Here is a 17,660-nt window from a genome sequence, read left to right as displayed (position 1 = left end):
CATCCTTTGCCGTTTATGCGAGGTACTTTTTTATGTTTGCATGCTCCCCCATATAATTCTGTTTTAAAGCCCCTTTTTGTGAACATTATACTGTGGAACTGATGAAAACTCACTTCGAGACATATTGAGCTTTTATTTCTTTTCACGTTATTATTTTATTTGTTTCTCCCCTGCCCCATCCTACCCCACCATGCCCAGCTTTATAACACCTCCTAGAGCAAAAACCTGCTTCATTATTTAGCTATATCGATATATATTTACCAAGGATATAAAACGGTGAAACAATGGGGCGAAAGCTTGAATGGTTGCGGCACAACATTTCTCATTTTCATTTCTCATTTCTCGGTATGGTATGACCCGAGGAGGAGGGGGTGGGGGAAAGCCCGCACCGAGGGATTGAATTTCAAATAAATTTCGAATAAAAGTTAACGTTTTTGCTGTCGCATGCATCACAACACAATCGATAAAAAAAAAGAAACAACAGAAACAACGGGGCTCACAACAATGCACATCAATGGAAGCGCGCGGTCCGTTTTGTGAGTTTTTATGGCGTCCGCAATTGGAAAACCGGGCGCGAGAACCATGTGTGTGTGTATGTGTGTGTTTGTGTGTGTGTGTGAGATCGTGCAAAAATATTGCATTTATATTCACGATAATCTGTTTCACGTATGAGCCATAAAACCAAGTCAAACAAAAACAGAACGACACACAAAAACTACTAAAAATACTTCACACGCAGTGATAACAATGTTGGGATTATTGGATTTCCGATGGGAGGTGTGATTAGCGCGTGAATTGGGCAAATAAGTGTTTGTGTAAAAATTTCAGTAGACGAGGAAAAAAACTCCAACCACGCAAAAACTGTCTGCGCGTGACTCAGAACAAATTGAACACTCCAGTTCGCTGATTGATTGCACTGCTTTTTTGATATTGTTGGGGCAATAATTTGTATCGTGACAGTCAGCGAAAAGCGGAAAAAAAGTTTAGTGCGATTTTTTATTCGAGTTATTTAAATTGAAAGAAAAACATCGAATTCTAAGAATATGGCACTTCATTTTCCTCAAGTATCTTGAAACTCCGTCGTAATGAATTGGCACGTTTCATCTTTCGAAAAACCTTTTGATTCTAAATGACATTATGTTGACAGCGCGTCTCAATACCGATTTTGAGTGACTCAAATGAACAACCCATCCGGTTTTCGTCTGACGAAAATACAGCTTTCAAAGCTGTCAATCAACGGGACAATTTTCGTGTCGTACGCCGCCGCAATGTTACCGTTCTTTCAGAAATTTTCCCCTGCTCTCGAGGATCAATTTTCTATCGAAATACCACAACAATATGCAGTAACAGGTTGGAACGGCTGGTGGAGGTAGATGGATCGGTTTATCATCGACGGGAAGAAAGAGAATTATGGATGACGGGAGAATTTTCAGACTAATAAATATCCTACCGGTGACAGATTTTTGTCACTGTTGATACTTCTATTTACGTTATTCGTACTATTTCTCCCATCCAATTCTGTATTTTTTCATGGCCATTCCAACGAAAACACATTTTAAGGTTCAAAAAACAAGCAAGAGCAACATCTTGGAAACTTTCGCAGATTTTACGAAAATATCTTGGTTATTTCTTAGCCAGCATTGGTTTCCGAACAGCAAAAAAAAATGTATTTAATTTCAGTTTCTGGATTTTTGTATCATGTATCCTAGTGACTGGAATAAAGATATGAATAAATTCTCATACTAGACAAAAAAGATAATCGATTAAAAAAATGCTACTTTTACAAAACCGTTGGTTTACACCAGTTGATTTTGGGGGTCGACGAGGTCTAAAAATTGACCCCCATCGTTTAACACAAGTTCTTGTTTGAAACTTTCGAGATACAGTATAAGTTGTGTTACAGTGATCCAACTTGATTTCTAGTAGAAAGTATTTTTGTTGTACTTTTAAGAAAACTCAACAAATAAATGAACGCGCATAAGTTCGTATAAGATGAAAAATTTGGCATTTGCGTTCTAAAATTTGTTGGAACTTGAATACATTCATTTACTTATTTTAATTCAAGAGATTACATTAGTAGAAATAGAAAGAAAATGACCAGGTTCATCTCATAACACTATTTTTTTTTTTGACGTAGAACTACGTCTTTCAGAAAGGGTGCCAAATCAGTAAACAGGTCACGTTTTTATGGATCAAAGTTAAGTTAACTAAAGTTAATAACTATTTTCACAGCGAACGGATTCTGATGATTTGCATACAAATGGAATTGAAAATTCTCTAGGATTTGTTTGATCTATATATTAGGCTGTCAAAAAAGTACTGCGGTATTTCCGCGAGGTGTCGTTGTAAGAGCGTAGTACTAGTTGTATTCATTGTATCGAGTCATACTATAGCTTGTTGGAAAGGTATTTTTGCGCGCTATAATATAGTCCTTGACAGTGTTTTGTTTGGTTAAGTCGTTCGTGAGTTATAGTGTCGCAAATATGGAGCAAAATAAAGAGAAAATCCGACATATTTTACAGTACTACTATGACAAAGGCAAAAATGCATCTCAAGCTGCCAATTAAATTTGTGCAGTTTATGGACCCGATACAGTTTCCATTTCCACCGCACAACGATGGTTTCAACGTTTTCGTTCTGGTGTAGAGGTCGTCGAAGATGCGCCACGCTCCGGCAGGCCTGTCGTCGAAAATTGCGACAAAATCGCTGAATTAGCCGAGAAAGATCGGCATAGTAGCAGCCGTAGCATCGGCCAAGAGCTGGGGATAAGTCATCAAACCGTTATTAATCATTTGAAGAAGCTTGGATTCACAAAGAAGCTCGATGTATGGGTGCCACACACGTTGACGCAAAAAAACATCTTTGACCGTATCGACGCATGTGAATCGCTGCTGAATCGCAACAAAATCGACCCGTTTCTGAAGCGGATGGTGACTGGCGATGAAAAGTGGGTCACTTACGACAACGTGAAGCGCAAACGGTCGTGGTCGAAGCCCGCTGAAGCGGCTCAGACGGTGACCAAGCCCTCATTAACGGCCAGGAAGGTTCTGCTGTGTGTTTGGTGGGATTGTCAAGGAATAATCTATTATGAGCTGCTTCCCTATGGCCAAACGCTCAATTCGGACCTGTACTGCCAACAACTGGACCGCTTGAAGGTAGCACTCATGAAGAAGAGGCCATCTTTGATAAACAGAGGCCGCATTGTCTTCCATCAGGACAACGCCAGGCCACGCACTTCTTTGGTGACGCGCCAGAAGCTCCGGGAGCTCGGATGGGAGGTTCTTTTGCATCCGCCGTATAGTCCGGACCTTGCACCAAGTGACTACCACCTGTTTTTGTCCATGGCGAACGAGCTAGGTAGTCTGAAGTTAGCCACAAAAGAGGCCTGTGAAAATTGGCTATCCGAGTTTTTTGCCAATAAGGAAGCGAGCTTCTAGAACAGGGGTATTATGAAGTTGGCATTTTGTTGGGAACAAGTCATCGAACAAAACGGCGCATATTTGACTTAAAACAGATGATTGTTACTAATTTTATGAACAAATGAAAATTAAAAAAAAATACCGCAGGACTTTTTTGACAGCCTAATATATAAAAATGGATTTACAAATACGCAAATACATGATAATATTGCACCTGATTATAAAATGAAGTTGGGAAGTGTTTTCTAAGAGTAAAAAAGGAGCGCATGAAGGAGAACAATATCTATCTCGGTCTAGGCCGTTTATGTGGCAAAGTATGCGGAAAGCTTATTTGTCTTTTGTTTCGCTCGCTCGTATTAATCTCATATTGCTGTACCAAGTATATTATACAAATGCTTACCAGTATTTGTGAGTCATGACATTTTCTGTTATGTTATGTCTCATTTAATGTCATAAATCGGGATGCCAAAACATGAGCTAAAAATCAATTTTGGGTGTAGACGTAGTCTCACGTCAAAACAAGCGGATTGAATAATGTAATTCCGTGGTTCTACGTCGAAAATGCGTCGTGTTCTAGATACAACCCCTTACAATTTTTTAAATTTTTTTTTATCATTCACGTGCAATTTTTATATTTTTTTTTTAAATTTAAAAATTAAATTTCAAAAATTAAAAAAAATTGTGAGTTATTTGTATTAACATATATGCAATTAAATCAATATTTATATGATTTTACATCTTTTTATTTTGATGAATTTTGATTGGATGATGATGTCTTTCAGACTTCCAGATTTGTATGGAATTTTCCACACTTTGGTAAAGCATCCAGATATCCAGACCGTCCAGACGTGCCTCTCATTTCGCTCTATCCTCAAAGCCAGTCCTTCATTGCTTAGGCAACTTCTCGTGTCCGCTTTCCGCTGTTAATTTCACCGTTGGTTAAAACAGGTCGAAACTATCTTCCCGAGGTCCAACCCTGAGAAAAATTAAATAACGAGGTTAGCCAAGTCGGGCAGTGCGGCTAAAGCCTTAGTTAACAATTGGCGCCCAACGTGAGGCCCAACGTTACGGTACCAAACTAACCCCCATCATTAGAATCAAACAACTGACGCTTTTTTCTATCCTATCAGCAAAGCCAGTCCATTTGCACAGACAGCTTCTCGTGTCCGCTTTCCGCTGATTGTTTTACAGGTTTTCATAAGGTCGGAACAGTCTTCCCGAGGGACAAAGCCAACCCTGAGAGATATTATAGAACGAGGTGAGCTAAGCCGGGCGTTACGGCTAAAGCCGTAGTTGACAGGTTGTGGAAGTCCTAATCGTTATCGAGTTATATATCTGGCATGGTCACGCTCTACTTACAAACATAATCTCGAATAGGTGATGTTTCTCGGAATATAATATCTGATCGGCTGAATAGTACACAATTTTCTAGATCTTGACATCGCGGAGAAGCTCGTTCGTGGCGAAAAAATTCATTTGGTGATGTTTGCGTTTATTTTTAAGACAAGGAAAATACAATATTACATCCTTCTGTTAGACTTTCCCCAAGCCAACAAAAATCAGTGTATATATTTTAATTCTGATATCACTTCAGAATCCATCGTATTGAAGATAACTTCCAATATTTTTCTTCGTAAAAGGTTGGTGGCCCTGAAAAGCGCCAATGGATTACTTCTTGTTCTTACGATTCCAAATTTGTTTTCTTCATTTTACCGATGCACTTTTCTCGACAAACAGAATACAGCCACAGGCACTGGTGTATTGAATCGATTACACAATTGGTGACGCCGTTTCAATCGCTGCCGCTTTGCACTTCTGTCGCCTCTCCTGTCACTCCTACCACTGAATGCTAGAACGATGGCCTTAGCAAATCAGCTCTGCTTCACGATTAGAAAATGAATTATGTTTTCGGAAATCAACAGCCAAATTTATTTCATTTGACTGGTGGTAGAATCACAAGGGGAGTGGCTTACAATATAATTATATGCTTATGTCCAAATTATATTCCGCTATTACTCTGGCTGCTTCTTTTGGTCAGAACCATTTGAGAAGCACAAATTGGACCAATCAAAACAAGACACATAGTGCGTTTTGGACCATGTTTGATATTTCACAATTATTCTATTGTTTATCTCAAGAAAAATAAAATATTATTCATTGTGATAGATGCGTAGAAATATTTCCTATCAATTGATGTTAACATCTTCGCGATCTATTGCTCGAGTTTTAAGCGTCCGAAATCTTTCATGTTCAGTGCATAGACTTTCATGTTACCCCCTTAGACGTAGCCCTACTTCAAAAAAAAAATAGTATATTCTGAAGAATTCTATCCTTCAAAAGGATAGTTTCTAGACTCGAAATCATTTACAAAAATGTCTTTTTGAGCATCTTAAGTGGAATGACTTCTTAATGCTGAATTATCTGAATCAGTTGCTATTATATGCTTTCGAATGTATGAGTCTCTTTTATTGTTGTTCATTTTTTTCTGGTGTATTCGTTCGATTACATAGCCAATTAAATTGTATGACTAGTAGAAATTAATAAAATTACTTAAACGATTTTAATATTTGTTGATTGTTATATTCAAAGAAGTTTCCTCAACTTGTTTTGTGTTTAGATTGATTTGCTCTTTCATCATGAATGAATTGATGCATGAACAACGCCTGCAAACTTTGCGAAAACTTTTTTTTTATGAAAGCCATGATTCAGTTTGAGAAACTCATCGATCTCTTCATAGGAAAATTATGTTCGACGATTTCGAACACGTCAATAAGTAAATCGGCCAGAGTGAAGAAAATCATCGTGCTTTGTCGAAATATCGCTGAAAAAAGTCATTTTTTGATGCGCTTTATGTGCAATTGGTCTATTTCGCTTCAAAAATTATGCAGACTGCTAAAGGACCATGGTCACCTAGTTTTCAACACAATGAGATACGCTTAATGTGGAGGAGCTGTGGTTTCACACAATTGATGTGACCGTCCAATTGGTGTTTACACTGTTAGACTAATTTTGATTATGTGAATTCTCTCTCCGCCGATAATCTGTAGACAATATGTAACGGGAATCCTTCTCAGGTCTTCAAAATCGCCTTTCGCGCCAGAGAACGAAGGAATATCGTAGCATACCCACAAAATCGAGATTTTTTTCAGATGAACAACGCACTCCAAAATGGTCTATAGTGGAACGCAACCACGAGGCGATAGACCATTCCGGAGGATTCGACCGACCGACCGACCTCAAAGTCAAACCTAATCCGGACGCGGAGTCTCAAGGCTACTCAAATTAATGGTGTCATAAATCCCCTGTTTGATTCTACCGAAAATGTTTTTTCCCTCCCTAAAATCCTGGATTATTATGCCATTTTCCTATTCGCAATGGAAAAAAAAAACAACCAGTTATAAGTGACTAGACTCAGTGGCTTCTGATATTACTTAGGGTAAGCCTAAATGCTCATGTATAAGTTGGTTAACTGAAACTTACAATACATCAAATATTTGAATGATTTTGGTATAATTGTAACTAACATTCAAAAATTACGCTGATCCCACCTACCTTAATCTTCCCCTCGACAAAATGCTCGTGCGCCAGCAACAACTTCAGCCGGGAAACCGATCGCTCGTATCGGCTGTTGGCGAAGCCCTTTCTGCTGCTCTGTCTATCCTTAGACGAGGACGCCGAGGTCTGTGGTAATGAGCCACCTGCTGGCAGCATCTGAGTGCTGGTCGTTGTAAGCGAAAGTGCTGCGGCAGAGGCCACGACAGCCGCAGCCACCGGCACTGCAAACTCATGCTGCAGCGAGTTGCCGCCATCCAATGCAGACGCCGCCGCCGCTGCCTTGGAATCCTCACTCACGGCATGGGATTTACTTTGGTACGGGGAAGACTTGATTGATTTCTTACTGCTAGGGCTGCTGGTGGGGGTGGAGGCGTTGCTACTGCTGCTTACATTGTCGTTATTGTTTTGATTCTCCGGCAGCATCGTGAGATATTCAAGCCTCGAGGGCGGCTGTATCGCACCCAGCGGCCGGTCGTTGATGAGCCACTCGAGTCGGGCCGCTGGCAGTGACTCGTTTGATATGCATTCGATCTCGAGAAACTCATCGGCGCCGTAATACGGCTTCATGTCCACTATCACCGGATCGGTTTTAGGTAAGTCTGTGAAATACAATCGGAACGAATCATTCAAATTGGATTATTCTTCACGGGTTTGCAACGCGCCTAACTCACCTACTACATTTAAATCCCTAGTCATTATCTGTGTATGGAAAGAAGGGGCAGCTTCCGTTATCTCGCAGCTGTACTTCCCACTGCTGTGAGGTTCCACGCTTGCAAGCACTACGTGACTCGCATTGGAGCTGTCAACCTGTCAATCAAATAGTTACAAAATTACCACCTAGGAGATTTGTTACCCAAAATACTCACATTAACATTGATCCCCGCCTTGGGGAAGATTTTAATCGACGGAATCTCCTTCGATGTATAGCGAAAGAACTCGTGCTTTCCTTTGTACCACTTGACTGAGTAGAGATCCTCATCGGGTAGGTCGCACTCGCAGATGAGAACCGCCGCGCTTCCCAGCGTCACCGCTGTCGGCACCCTGATGTGTATACTATCCAATCCATGAACGTTGTAGGACACTGCGAAGCAGAAACGGAAGAAAAGTAAACGATCATCAATTTCTCGAAGGCTCTCTCTCTCTGAAAAACAGATACATGGTAAAGAAAACCCCCACTCCCCCAATTAGGCTGCTCTGTGAATTGGAAAAATTCCATCCGAGAGCGCCTTTCCTACATGTGCAGCTAATATTTCAAGAGACCCGGATCCGGGGGATTCAATTCAGCAGCGTGTCAGAGGGTGACTGTGTGAAATATGTGCCCTCTTTTCACCGCATCAGACATTTAATCCCAATTTGAATACATTCTCATTCGAGATGGGTCGAGTGACGAAGGAAAAAAGCGCTCGAGACAGCACATCGACTCATGTTTCTCGGGGAGCGGGAGAAAATCGCCTACGCGTATAAGCATGCAAAGCTTTTGGGGTATAGTTCTCAGTGGACAACAATAACAAATAAGGGATTTTAACAAAAAACACACTTGATTTCAATGAGGATTTTGAACCGAACGAACCAAAAAGAAGGCTTATGCTTGGAAACCGTTTTCACGCTGACCTTTTGTTCGGACTATGTTTCGCTATCGGAAATTCATCGAGTGCTATAGTGTTAGCGGTGTGAGATGTTGATAATGATGACGAACGATTTGATGAATCGCAGGAATTTTAATCCTTTCAATATAAAATAAAAATATACGTTACTGTGAGGTGCGTAGAAGAGAGATTAAATGCACAATGCACTACCCCTCGCAGCTGACAGTATAACAGTGATGTTGGTGTTATATCATAGCAGCAGTAGTAGCACACATGTCACATCATTTCCTCCTTCAGCAGACAACGGTCGAATAGGTAAGCCACACTTAATATTGACGTAGGACTACGTCTAACCGGAAGATATAGGGGGTGAAATGGAAATCTAGGCACTGAAAAAGTAGGAAAAAATGCAAGATTTGGAACGCTTATAACTCGAGCATTTCTCAATAGATCGCAAAGGTTTTTGCATCAATTGATAGGAAATATATCTACGCATCTATCATAACGAATAACATTTCATTTTTCATGAGATAAATAATTGAATAATTGTGAAATATCAAGCATTGTCAAAATGCCCTATGTGCCCATTTTTGATTGGTCCATTTTGTGCTCCTCAAATCGTACCGACCAAAACGGGCAACCAGAGCAGCAGCGGAATACAACGCAGCACGATTGGAAAGGAAAAAGAAAAAAAAATGAACGAAACATTGGTCGCAGTCCCACACATGCGTAATTCTCGAGCCAGCCAGTCAGCTTAAAAATCCCCGCTCCGCTGCCGTAACGATCATTCTCATTCAAACCGTACACCACATCGGTTCGCATCACAACACATCAACAAACCAACCCAAGCAGCCATGTCTGGACATGGTAAAGGAGGAAAAGTGAAGGGAAAGGCAAAATCCCGCTCGAACCGTGTTGATCTGGAGTTCCCCGCAAGGGTAGCTAGGCCGAGCGCGTTAGTACCAGTGCACCAGTCCACCTAGCCGGCGTTATATAGTTTCGGCCGCCGAAGTGATCGAGTTAGCTGGCAAAGCTGCTCGCGACGATAAGAAAACCCGCATTCGGAACAGAACACATTCGGTTCGGTGGACATCAAGACAACAGGCAGTTGCAGCGAGTGGCGAGTGGCAAACGCAATCGCAAAACGGCATCAGGTAGCAGAAGAAAAAAGTTTGTTCTTTATACAAACTGCTTTGGTGGCAAATCCAGAACAAGGCGGCATCGAGGGCGTTCGAAATGGTTTATTTCAAAACCACGAGTACTAAGTTTTCTTAATTGGAACCATTCCATAAAACAAGGCGCTTTTCAGGGCCTTTTAAACCTTCCAAAAAAGAGTATAGGAAATACAGTTCAATGCTTTCTAAAACAATATCCAAAATAATAATAAAACACAAATTGATTTTTTCATAATTTTTCATAATTTTTTTGTTTGCCAGGATCTGATGAGTATGTGAATTTGGCAGTTGTTCTGAGCTTATTGATAGTTGGGGACTTTACTAATTATTCAATTTTCACCAATTCTTAAATTGTTTCCAGATTGAAAGTACAGTAATTTACAATTAGTTCGACATTTAGCTAATTGGACGGACATGTAATGCGACATACTTAGTTGGACATTTTGGTAAACATAGAGTGCAGGTTCCATATTATGACCCCACATTGAAAGTCGACACTGTAACAATGTTCAATTACAGGTTAAAATCGCCTTCAATGCAATACTGAGTGGTGCTTCGGCACGTCGCATTGAATGTAATTTACTGTACAACATGTCACAAAGCTGGATGGGAAGAAATTTTCCAACTGTGAAAGCTGTGGCGAGTGGCAACAAATCGCTAAACAGGAAGGTTTAGCCGAACAAGATGGGGATATCGAGTGATAACAAAACAATAAACTCTTTAGATTGAAGATAATTTTTTGATCCTGAAAAGGACCCTTGAATCCAACGAGCGAACAAATCGTAATGAATGTATTTTTTTGCCATCGCTCCCTTTTAACGCTCATTCGTTCGTTTCGTTGGACTCGCCCCTCTGGCTGAGTCTGCCGATTTGTATCTATCCTGTGAGTGTGTACCGCTAGAGTACAAAACACGCGGACCCCAAAAAAATATCTTATTTTCTTTCAAACCGTAAACCCGTTTGGTCGTACGGCATCGGCATCGTGGACGTAACAAAGGAGGACAAGTTAAGGGAAAGGCAAAGTCCCACTCAAACCGTGCAGGTGTGCAGTTCCCCGTAGGTTTGCTCCGCAAGGGTAGCTTGGCCGAGCGCGTTAGTACCAGTGCACCAGTCCACCTAGCCGCCGTTATAGAGCTTCGTTGCCGAAGTGATCGAGTTGGCTGGCAAAACTGCTCGCGCTTTGGATCGGTGAATATCAAGACAACAACAGGCAGACGCAAACGCAATCGCAAAACGGCATCAGGTAGCAGATGAAAAAATTTTGTTCTTCATACAAACTGCTTTGGTGGCAAATCCAGAACAAGGCGGCATCGAGGGCGTTCGAAATGGTTTTTTTCAAAACCACGAGTACTAAGTTTTCTAAATTGGAAACATTCCATAGAACACGGCGCTTATCAGGGCCATTAAACCATTCAAAAAAGAGTTTACGAAATACAGTTCAATGCTTTCTAAAACAATATCCAAAATAATAATAAAACACAAATAGATTTTTTCATAATTTGTTTTCCAGGATATGATGAGTATGAGAATTTGGCAGTTGTTCAGAGCTTATTGATGGTTGGGGAATTTCCCGATTATTCAATTTACACCAATTCTTAAATTGTTTCCAGATTGAAAGTACAGTAATTTACAATTAGTTCGACATTTAGCTAATTGGACGGACCTGTAATGCGACATATTTAGTTGGACATTTTGGTAAACATAGAGTGCAGGTTCCATATTATGACTCCACATTGAAAGTCGACACTGTAACACTGTCATCGCAAATGTTCAATTACAGGTTAAAATCGCCTTCAATGCAACATTGAGTGGTGCTTCGGCACGTCGCATTAAATATAATTTACTGTACAACATGTCACGAGCTGGATGGGAAGAAATTTTCCAACTGTGAAAGCTGTGGCGAGTGGTAAACGCAATCGCTAAACAGGAAGATTTAGCCAAACAAGATGGGGATATCGAGTGATAACAAAACATTAAACTCTTCAGATTAAAGATAATGTTGTGATCCTGAAAAGGACCCTTTTTAGCCTGCATGTGAATCCAACGAGCGAACAAATCGTAATGAATGTGTTTTTTTGCCATCGCTCCCTTTTAACGCTCATTCGTTCGTCTCGTTGGACTCGCCCCTCTGGCTGAGTCTGCCGATTTGTCTCTATCCTGTGAGTGTGTACCGCTAGAGTATAAAACAAGCAGACCCCAAAAAAATATCTTATTTTCTTTCAAACCGTAAACCCGTGTGGTTGTACGGCATCGGCATCGTGGACGTAACAAAGGAGGACAAGTTAAGGGAAAGGCAAAGTCTCACTCGAACCGTGCAGGTCTCCAGTTCCCTGTTGGTCGCATTCACTGATTGCTCCGCAAGGGTAACTAGGCCGAACGGATTGGTGCCGGAGCACCAGTATACCTAACAGCGATTATAGAGTTTCGGCCGTCGGAGTGCTCGAGTTGGCTTGCAAAGCTGCTCACAACAATCAGAAAACCCGCATCAAGAACAGAGCTGCTTCGGTTCGGCGCTCATCAAGGCAACATTTAGTTTCAGTGAGTGGCAAAGTGTTTCTCCGGCACGTCGCATTAAATGTAATTTACTGAACAACATGTCACAAGCTGGATGGGAAGAAATTTACCAACTGTGAAAGCTGTGGCGAGTGGCAAACGCAATAGCTAAACAGGAAGGTTTAACCGAACAAGATGGGAATATCGAGTGATAACAAAAACACAACACCAAAGGTTCTTTTCAGAACCATCAATATATTCATAAAGAGTAAACAGTAAACTAATCCATTTTTCAGGTAGATAGGTAGGTATTCACGTAGGACAAGAAAATAAAACAATATATTTAAAATATATATTTAACAAAAGCTGTCCCCTTTGTATAGTCCTACGTCACTCCGGTTATGTCCCCGACATTACCCACCCGTCTTTTTCCTCTCTGTATCGGGTGATTTCACTGTAGGCTTATACTACCGGCATTGAGGAACCCTTGCAGTGAATATCGGAAGCTCCACATTGGCGATCCTGCCGGTCATTTTATGTTTTTTGGCAAAAAAACAATACATTAAATATTCAGTGGAATCACCCGGCATAGAGGAAAGAAATTCAAGAAAATGGCGTGTTGGGACAACCGCCTGTGAAAATAAATGGCGTGTCGGGACAACCGCCTGAGATATTGCGTGTTGAGATAACCGCTTGGAAAAGTGACGTGTCGGGACAACCGTCTGAAAAAAGCGTGTTGGGACAACCGCTTGGAAAAAGTGACGTGTCGGGACAACCGTCTGAAAAAAGCGTGTTGGGACAACCGCTTTGAAAAAGTGACGTGTCGGGACAACCGTCTGAAAAAAGCGCGTTGGGACAACCGCTTGGAAAAAGTGACGTGTCGGGACAACCGTCTGAAAGATTCCGTATTGGGACAACCGCTTGGAAAAAGGGGCGTGTCGAGACAACCGCCTAAAAACTGTGTGTTGGGACAACCGCTTTTGAAAAAAATGGTATGTCGAAGAAACCACCCAATATCGAAAAGAAACAACGAGTCGGAAAATGCTCGATCAGTAACAATAGTTCCCAGGAAACAACATTGTATGCACTAAAGCAGATGATAGCTGGAAGTGTCGTGACATTCCGGCGTATGAAGCGACGACAAGTAATACGAACGTCCGATGAGATCAAATCCAACCTTTCTCATAAAACGTACCTGCAAACAAAATGTGGTTCAAAGTGGTTTTAAGAGTGGTTCAAATATATTGGAAGCTCTGAGATCGCAGCGTCTCTATCCAACGTGTGTGACACATACAACGGTCACAACTGCTTTATCTTTCAATGGGTGAAGAATTGCAGGGTATTGTACGAGCATGTAAGTTGAGGCCAAACCTGAAGGAAGGTCATTGCTACACAACTTTTGTTAAGAACATCGAAAGTTATTTTTGATCAACAATCGACACTGCGGCTGAGCACGAAGCATTTTCGTGCACGCGATTATGAGCTTCCATGCCAGACAAATGAGAATGTACGTCTTTGTGAGTATATTGCAGCAGATCAGAAACGTTTCGTCAAAGCTCAGTTGCTCAAGGACATGTTCAACCGCGAACTTGCTAGAATTGCTAGCACATTTAGTGGCGAAGCGAAATTCGTCGTACAATCGGCAACGAGAGACGGAGTGTATCAGATTGATACAGCTTGTACAATGATGCTTCAATTAATCATATACGCTCTACCAAAGCTCCATTGAAGCGTAGGACGGGAAACGAATAAACCAGAGAATTTAGACTAAAGAATATCGTGCTAGCATTGCTTTTTCTAGGAGTCTTCGGGAACGTTGTTCCAGATGTAATAGGAGGGCGCACCGCAACAGGTTCTGCCCGTTATAAAATTGAAATGCAGTAAATGCGGTCAACTTGGGCCGCGTCCTGCCGACTGAAACGCGTTAAAACGCAGAATTCAACTGCAAAAGATGAGACAACCCAATTGGAAGTGGAAGCTTTGTAGTCAGGAAAGTGGTCGAAGTATCTGAGCAGATTTTAAGCTGTCTCGAATGACCTATCCATCAATAACGGAATATTGACTAAACACAATTGTGCGAGTGATGTGACCTGGCATGGCCACAGATGCTGATCAATGGGTCATGCGAAACTTGTGCCACAAATGGTAGACCGGTGAAACCAACTCCAATGCAATGGATATTCTCTACTAAAACGGTTTGAGAGACGATTGCGCTCGATACCAATGGTGAAGAATTTGAAAGCTTTTTTCGTGGAAGAGGAATTCAGACAATATACTCTACACCATTTTTCCCACAACAAAATGGGCTAGTCGAAAATTTTATGAGAATTGTTAAGAAAGCAATGTCAACCGCATCGTCAATCGGAAACAACTACAATGATGAGCTGCAGGCTGCAATACAGCCACATAATGCTGCTGCCCACTCAACCACCAGAGCTTCTTTAGAGGAAGTCATGCTAAAAAAGAAAAACCAGGGTGGTTTGGCACTATTGAACCGGGGATAAGCACATATTAATGATATTAATGAATTTTGACAGTTGTTTTGTTATTGAGTGCGTGCAGTACTTGTTTCTATCGCTGCGTGTTGAGTACACAGATGTCACCTAGACAGATTGTCGTAAAAAAAATTTTTATTTCCAAATCTATAAAATATGTGGACATGTGGCAAACTGTATTAGTGATAGATAGAGTATCCAGGTTAAAATTGACCGTGAGGACTGTAATCAGAGGAAATTCACGCAACTGAATATTTTTTATAACAATTTTTTTTGAGTATTTCGTATCGTAGATTGAAAAAAAAAGAAATGGAATGACAGACAAAAGATAAAAAAAGGAAAACAACACAAAAAGAAGAAGGAAGAAGGAAGATGTGAGGTGCGTAGAAGAGAGATTAAATGCACAATGCCCTACCCCTCGCAGCTGACAGTATAACAGTGATGTTGGTGTTATATCATAGCAGCAGTAGTAGCTCACATGTCACATCATTTCCTCCTTCAGCAGACAACGGTCGAATAGGTAAGCCACACTTAATATTTCCTCTCTGTATCGGGTGATTTCACTGTAGGCTTATACTACCGGCATTGAGGAACCCTTGCAGTGAGTATCGGAAGCTCCACAGTTACCAGGCTTTACTGTATCATGGTAGTATACAACGTCAAGTTACAAGAAAAGTTACGATGAGCAATAACCAGCTACATTTCGACAATGCACAATGGTCCAGGAGATGTATTTAAGTGGAAATTAGCATTTAGAGCTCAACAGTTATTCTCTAGACAAAAACTGTCTTCGACAAAGTTGTTACATACGATAGAGCGCTCAATTTTATGTTATCAAAAATAGGGTGACCAAAATTGTCGATGAAATGAAAAATCTAACTTTCTTATCTTTATTGACAGAGGTAAATATAGTTCGACAATGTTGTAGTCCCAGTTATTTGAGACATCTTTGTAGAACAAAGTTTTTTTCAATCTCTTGAAATAACCGATATAGCGCTTTTTTTCTAAGTGACGTTAGGGTTACCATGAAAAATTTTTTTTTTGCTCTAGCTTTTCGAGTTCAAATTCAAAAATTCTTCAAAAATTGTCTTCGAAAGACTTTTAGAGCTTACTAATACAAACATTTTGCGATGCAGAACTAGTCAATATCTCAACTTCACTCAAAGTTATTGATATTCCTTGCCAAAAAATACGCTCTCTTCATTTGTTTGTCATTCTTTCTGGGGCATAAACATAAACAAAGTTTATGACGGCATTTGAAAGAGCATATTTCACTCTACATTATGTGTAATTTTGAACACTATGTTATTTTTTGTGTTTGTGTAAATCAAAATTCAAATCATAAGTTTTTGGGTAAAAAAACATCAATAACTTCAAGTAGGATTAAGATATTGACAAGTTATGCATCGGAAAGATGTTGGAATTGATAAGCTCTAAAAGTCATACGAAGACAGTTTGGATATATAATTTGAAATATAAAAGTGAAAGCTAAAAAACTCGTTTTTTCATGGTCATTCTAATACAACTTAGAAAAAAAGCGCTGAATCGATTATATTAAAAGACTTTGGGTGAAGTTGAGATATTGACAAGTTCTACATCGCAAAATGTTTGTATTAAAAGCTCTAAAAGTCTTTTGAAGACAGTTCGTATGTAGAATTTTAAATATAAAAGTTAGAGCAAAAAACTTTTTGTTTTTCATGGTGACCCTAACGTAACTTAGAAAAAAGGCGCTAAAGACGCTACAACTTTGTCGAAGACAGTTTTTGTTTAGAGAATAACTGTCGAGCTCTAAATGCTAATTTCCACTTGAATGCATCTCCTGAACCATTGTGCAATGTATTAAGGACGGCCCAATCGAACTATTAAATAAGCAATGTGTAGAATCATATGGTTGAAAAAAGGCATGAGGTTTAATACACGAAATAACTAACTACATTGTAATGTGAAATTGCAGAACTTCATCAGCTCTCCTTAATTCACTATCAGAGTTATGGATCACGAATGACAACATGTCAACACGAGTAATTCCTTCCTGCAGGAAGTATGTGGAGCTTGGATCAGTAACAGACCGGACTAGCAGAGCAAAGGAGAAGAAAGACTACCAACGATGATCATTGAATTTAAAGCTGTAAACAATATTTTACCAAAAGCCGTATAATCAAATAACACCTTGATTAAAACATCATCGAATGAACTGTTCGTGGAAGAATCCACGAAATGTGTATTCCCAATCGCAATCTTCGTAACCGGAATTCATGTAAGAATTGTTTTGATTCCAATATAATCAAATATTGTAAACTTGTCCTGTAATATTCCAACAAGGAGCTGAATTATCCGGAGTGACAGCTCCGAAGTATTCTCAAAACAAGGTTAAAATCATGGAATTTTTTTTGTATATGCAATGCTAATTTCAATTGAATTTCTAAATAAGAAGTTCCTCTTCTACCCTGTATAAGCACCATACAAGAGTGGATGTAATGTCACGTATAAGTAGAACTTGCACCCGTGAAAAGTAACATCAGGGAATCTGGACTAGTATGTATCATAACTAAGACAGACTGTTCCTTAGAAATGCCGATGTCAACGTTTAATGATGTTTCCTTCGTTGTGTCCCTGTTTCATATCGCTCCTATCCAACCTATAAACTTTTACTTAGTCGCGGCAATACATACACACACTCTTTACAGATACACGGGCCGAAGGTTGGGCAGTCTACTGATCATTCAACAAGAGCCAAAGGTTGTACCGCTCATGACAACTCTACACGAGCTGATGATTGCACCGGCTAGTGACCATTCTATCCTGGATTCCTCGAGTCGAGAAGACGCACCACGCTAGATATAGGGTACAGACCAGGGGGCGTTGTTGATTAACGGTCAGCTGCATCCCAATAGGAAGTATTCCGTGTCGGGCACAGGTACAGAGCATTGGAGACAG

General features: G+C 40.4%; 1 protein-coding gene across 1 annotated transcript in view; it reads right to left on the bottom strand.

Annotated features, from left to right (window-relative positions):
* The window catches only part of LOC129777185 (uncharacterized), a 144,894-nt gene that overhangs the window by 24,040 nt on the left and 103,194 nt on the right, over positions 1 to 17,660 (bottom strand). The window contains exons 3-5 of the mRNA XM_055783313.1: positions 7,841 to 8,055; positions 7,646 to 7,781; positions 6,972 to 7,573 (exon numbers count right to left, since the gene is read on the bottom strand). Of these exons, the coding sequence (XP_055639288.1) occupies positions 6,972 to 7,573; positions 7,646 to 7,781; positions 7,841 to 8,055 (953 nt within the window). The remainder of the gene's footprint in view (positions 1 to 6,971; positions 7,574 to 7,645; positions 7,782 to 7,840; positions 8,056 to 17,660) is intronic.

This window comes from Toxorhynchites rutilus, chromosome 1 (genome assembly GCF_029784135.1).
Source record: "Toxorhynchites rutilus septentrionalis strain SRP chromosome 1, ASM2978413v1, whole genome shotgun sequence".
NCBI lineage: Eukaryota > Metazoa > Arthropoda > Insecta > Diptera > Culicidae > Toxorhynchites > Toxorhynchites rutilus.
This window is presented reverse-complemented; position numbering and strand designations above follow the sequence as displayed.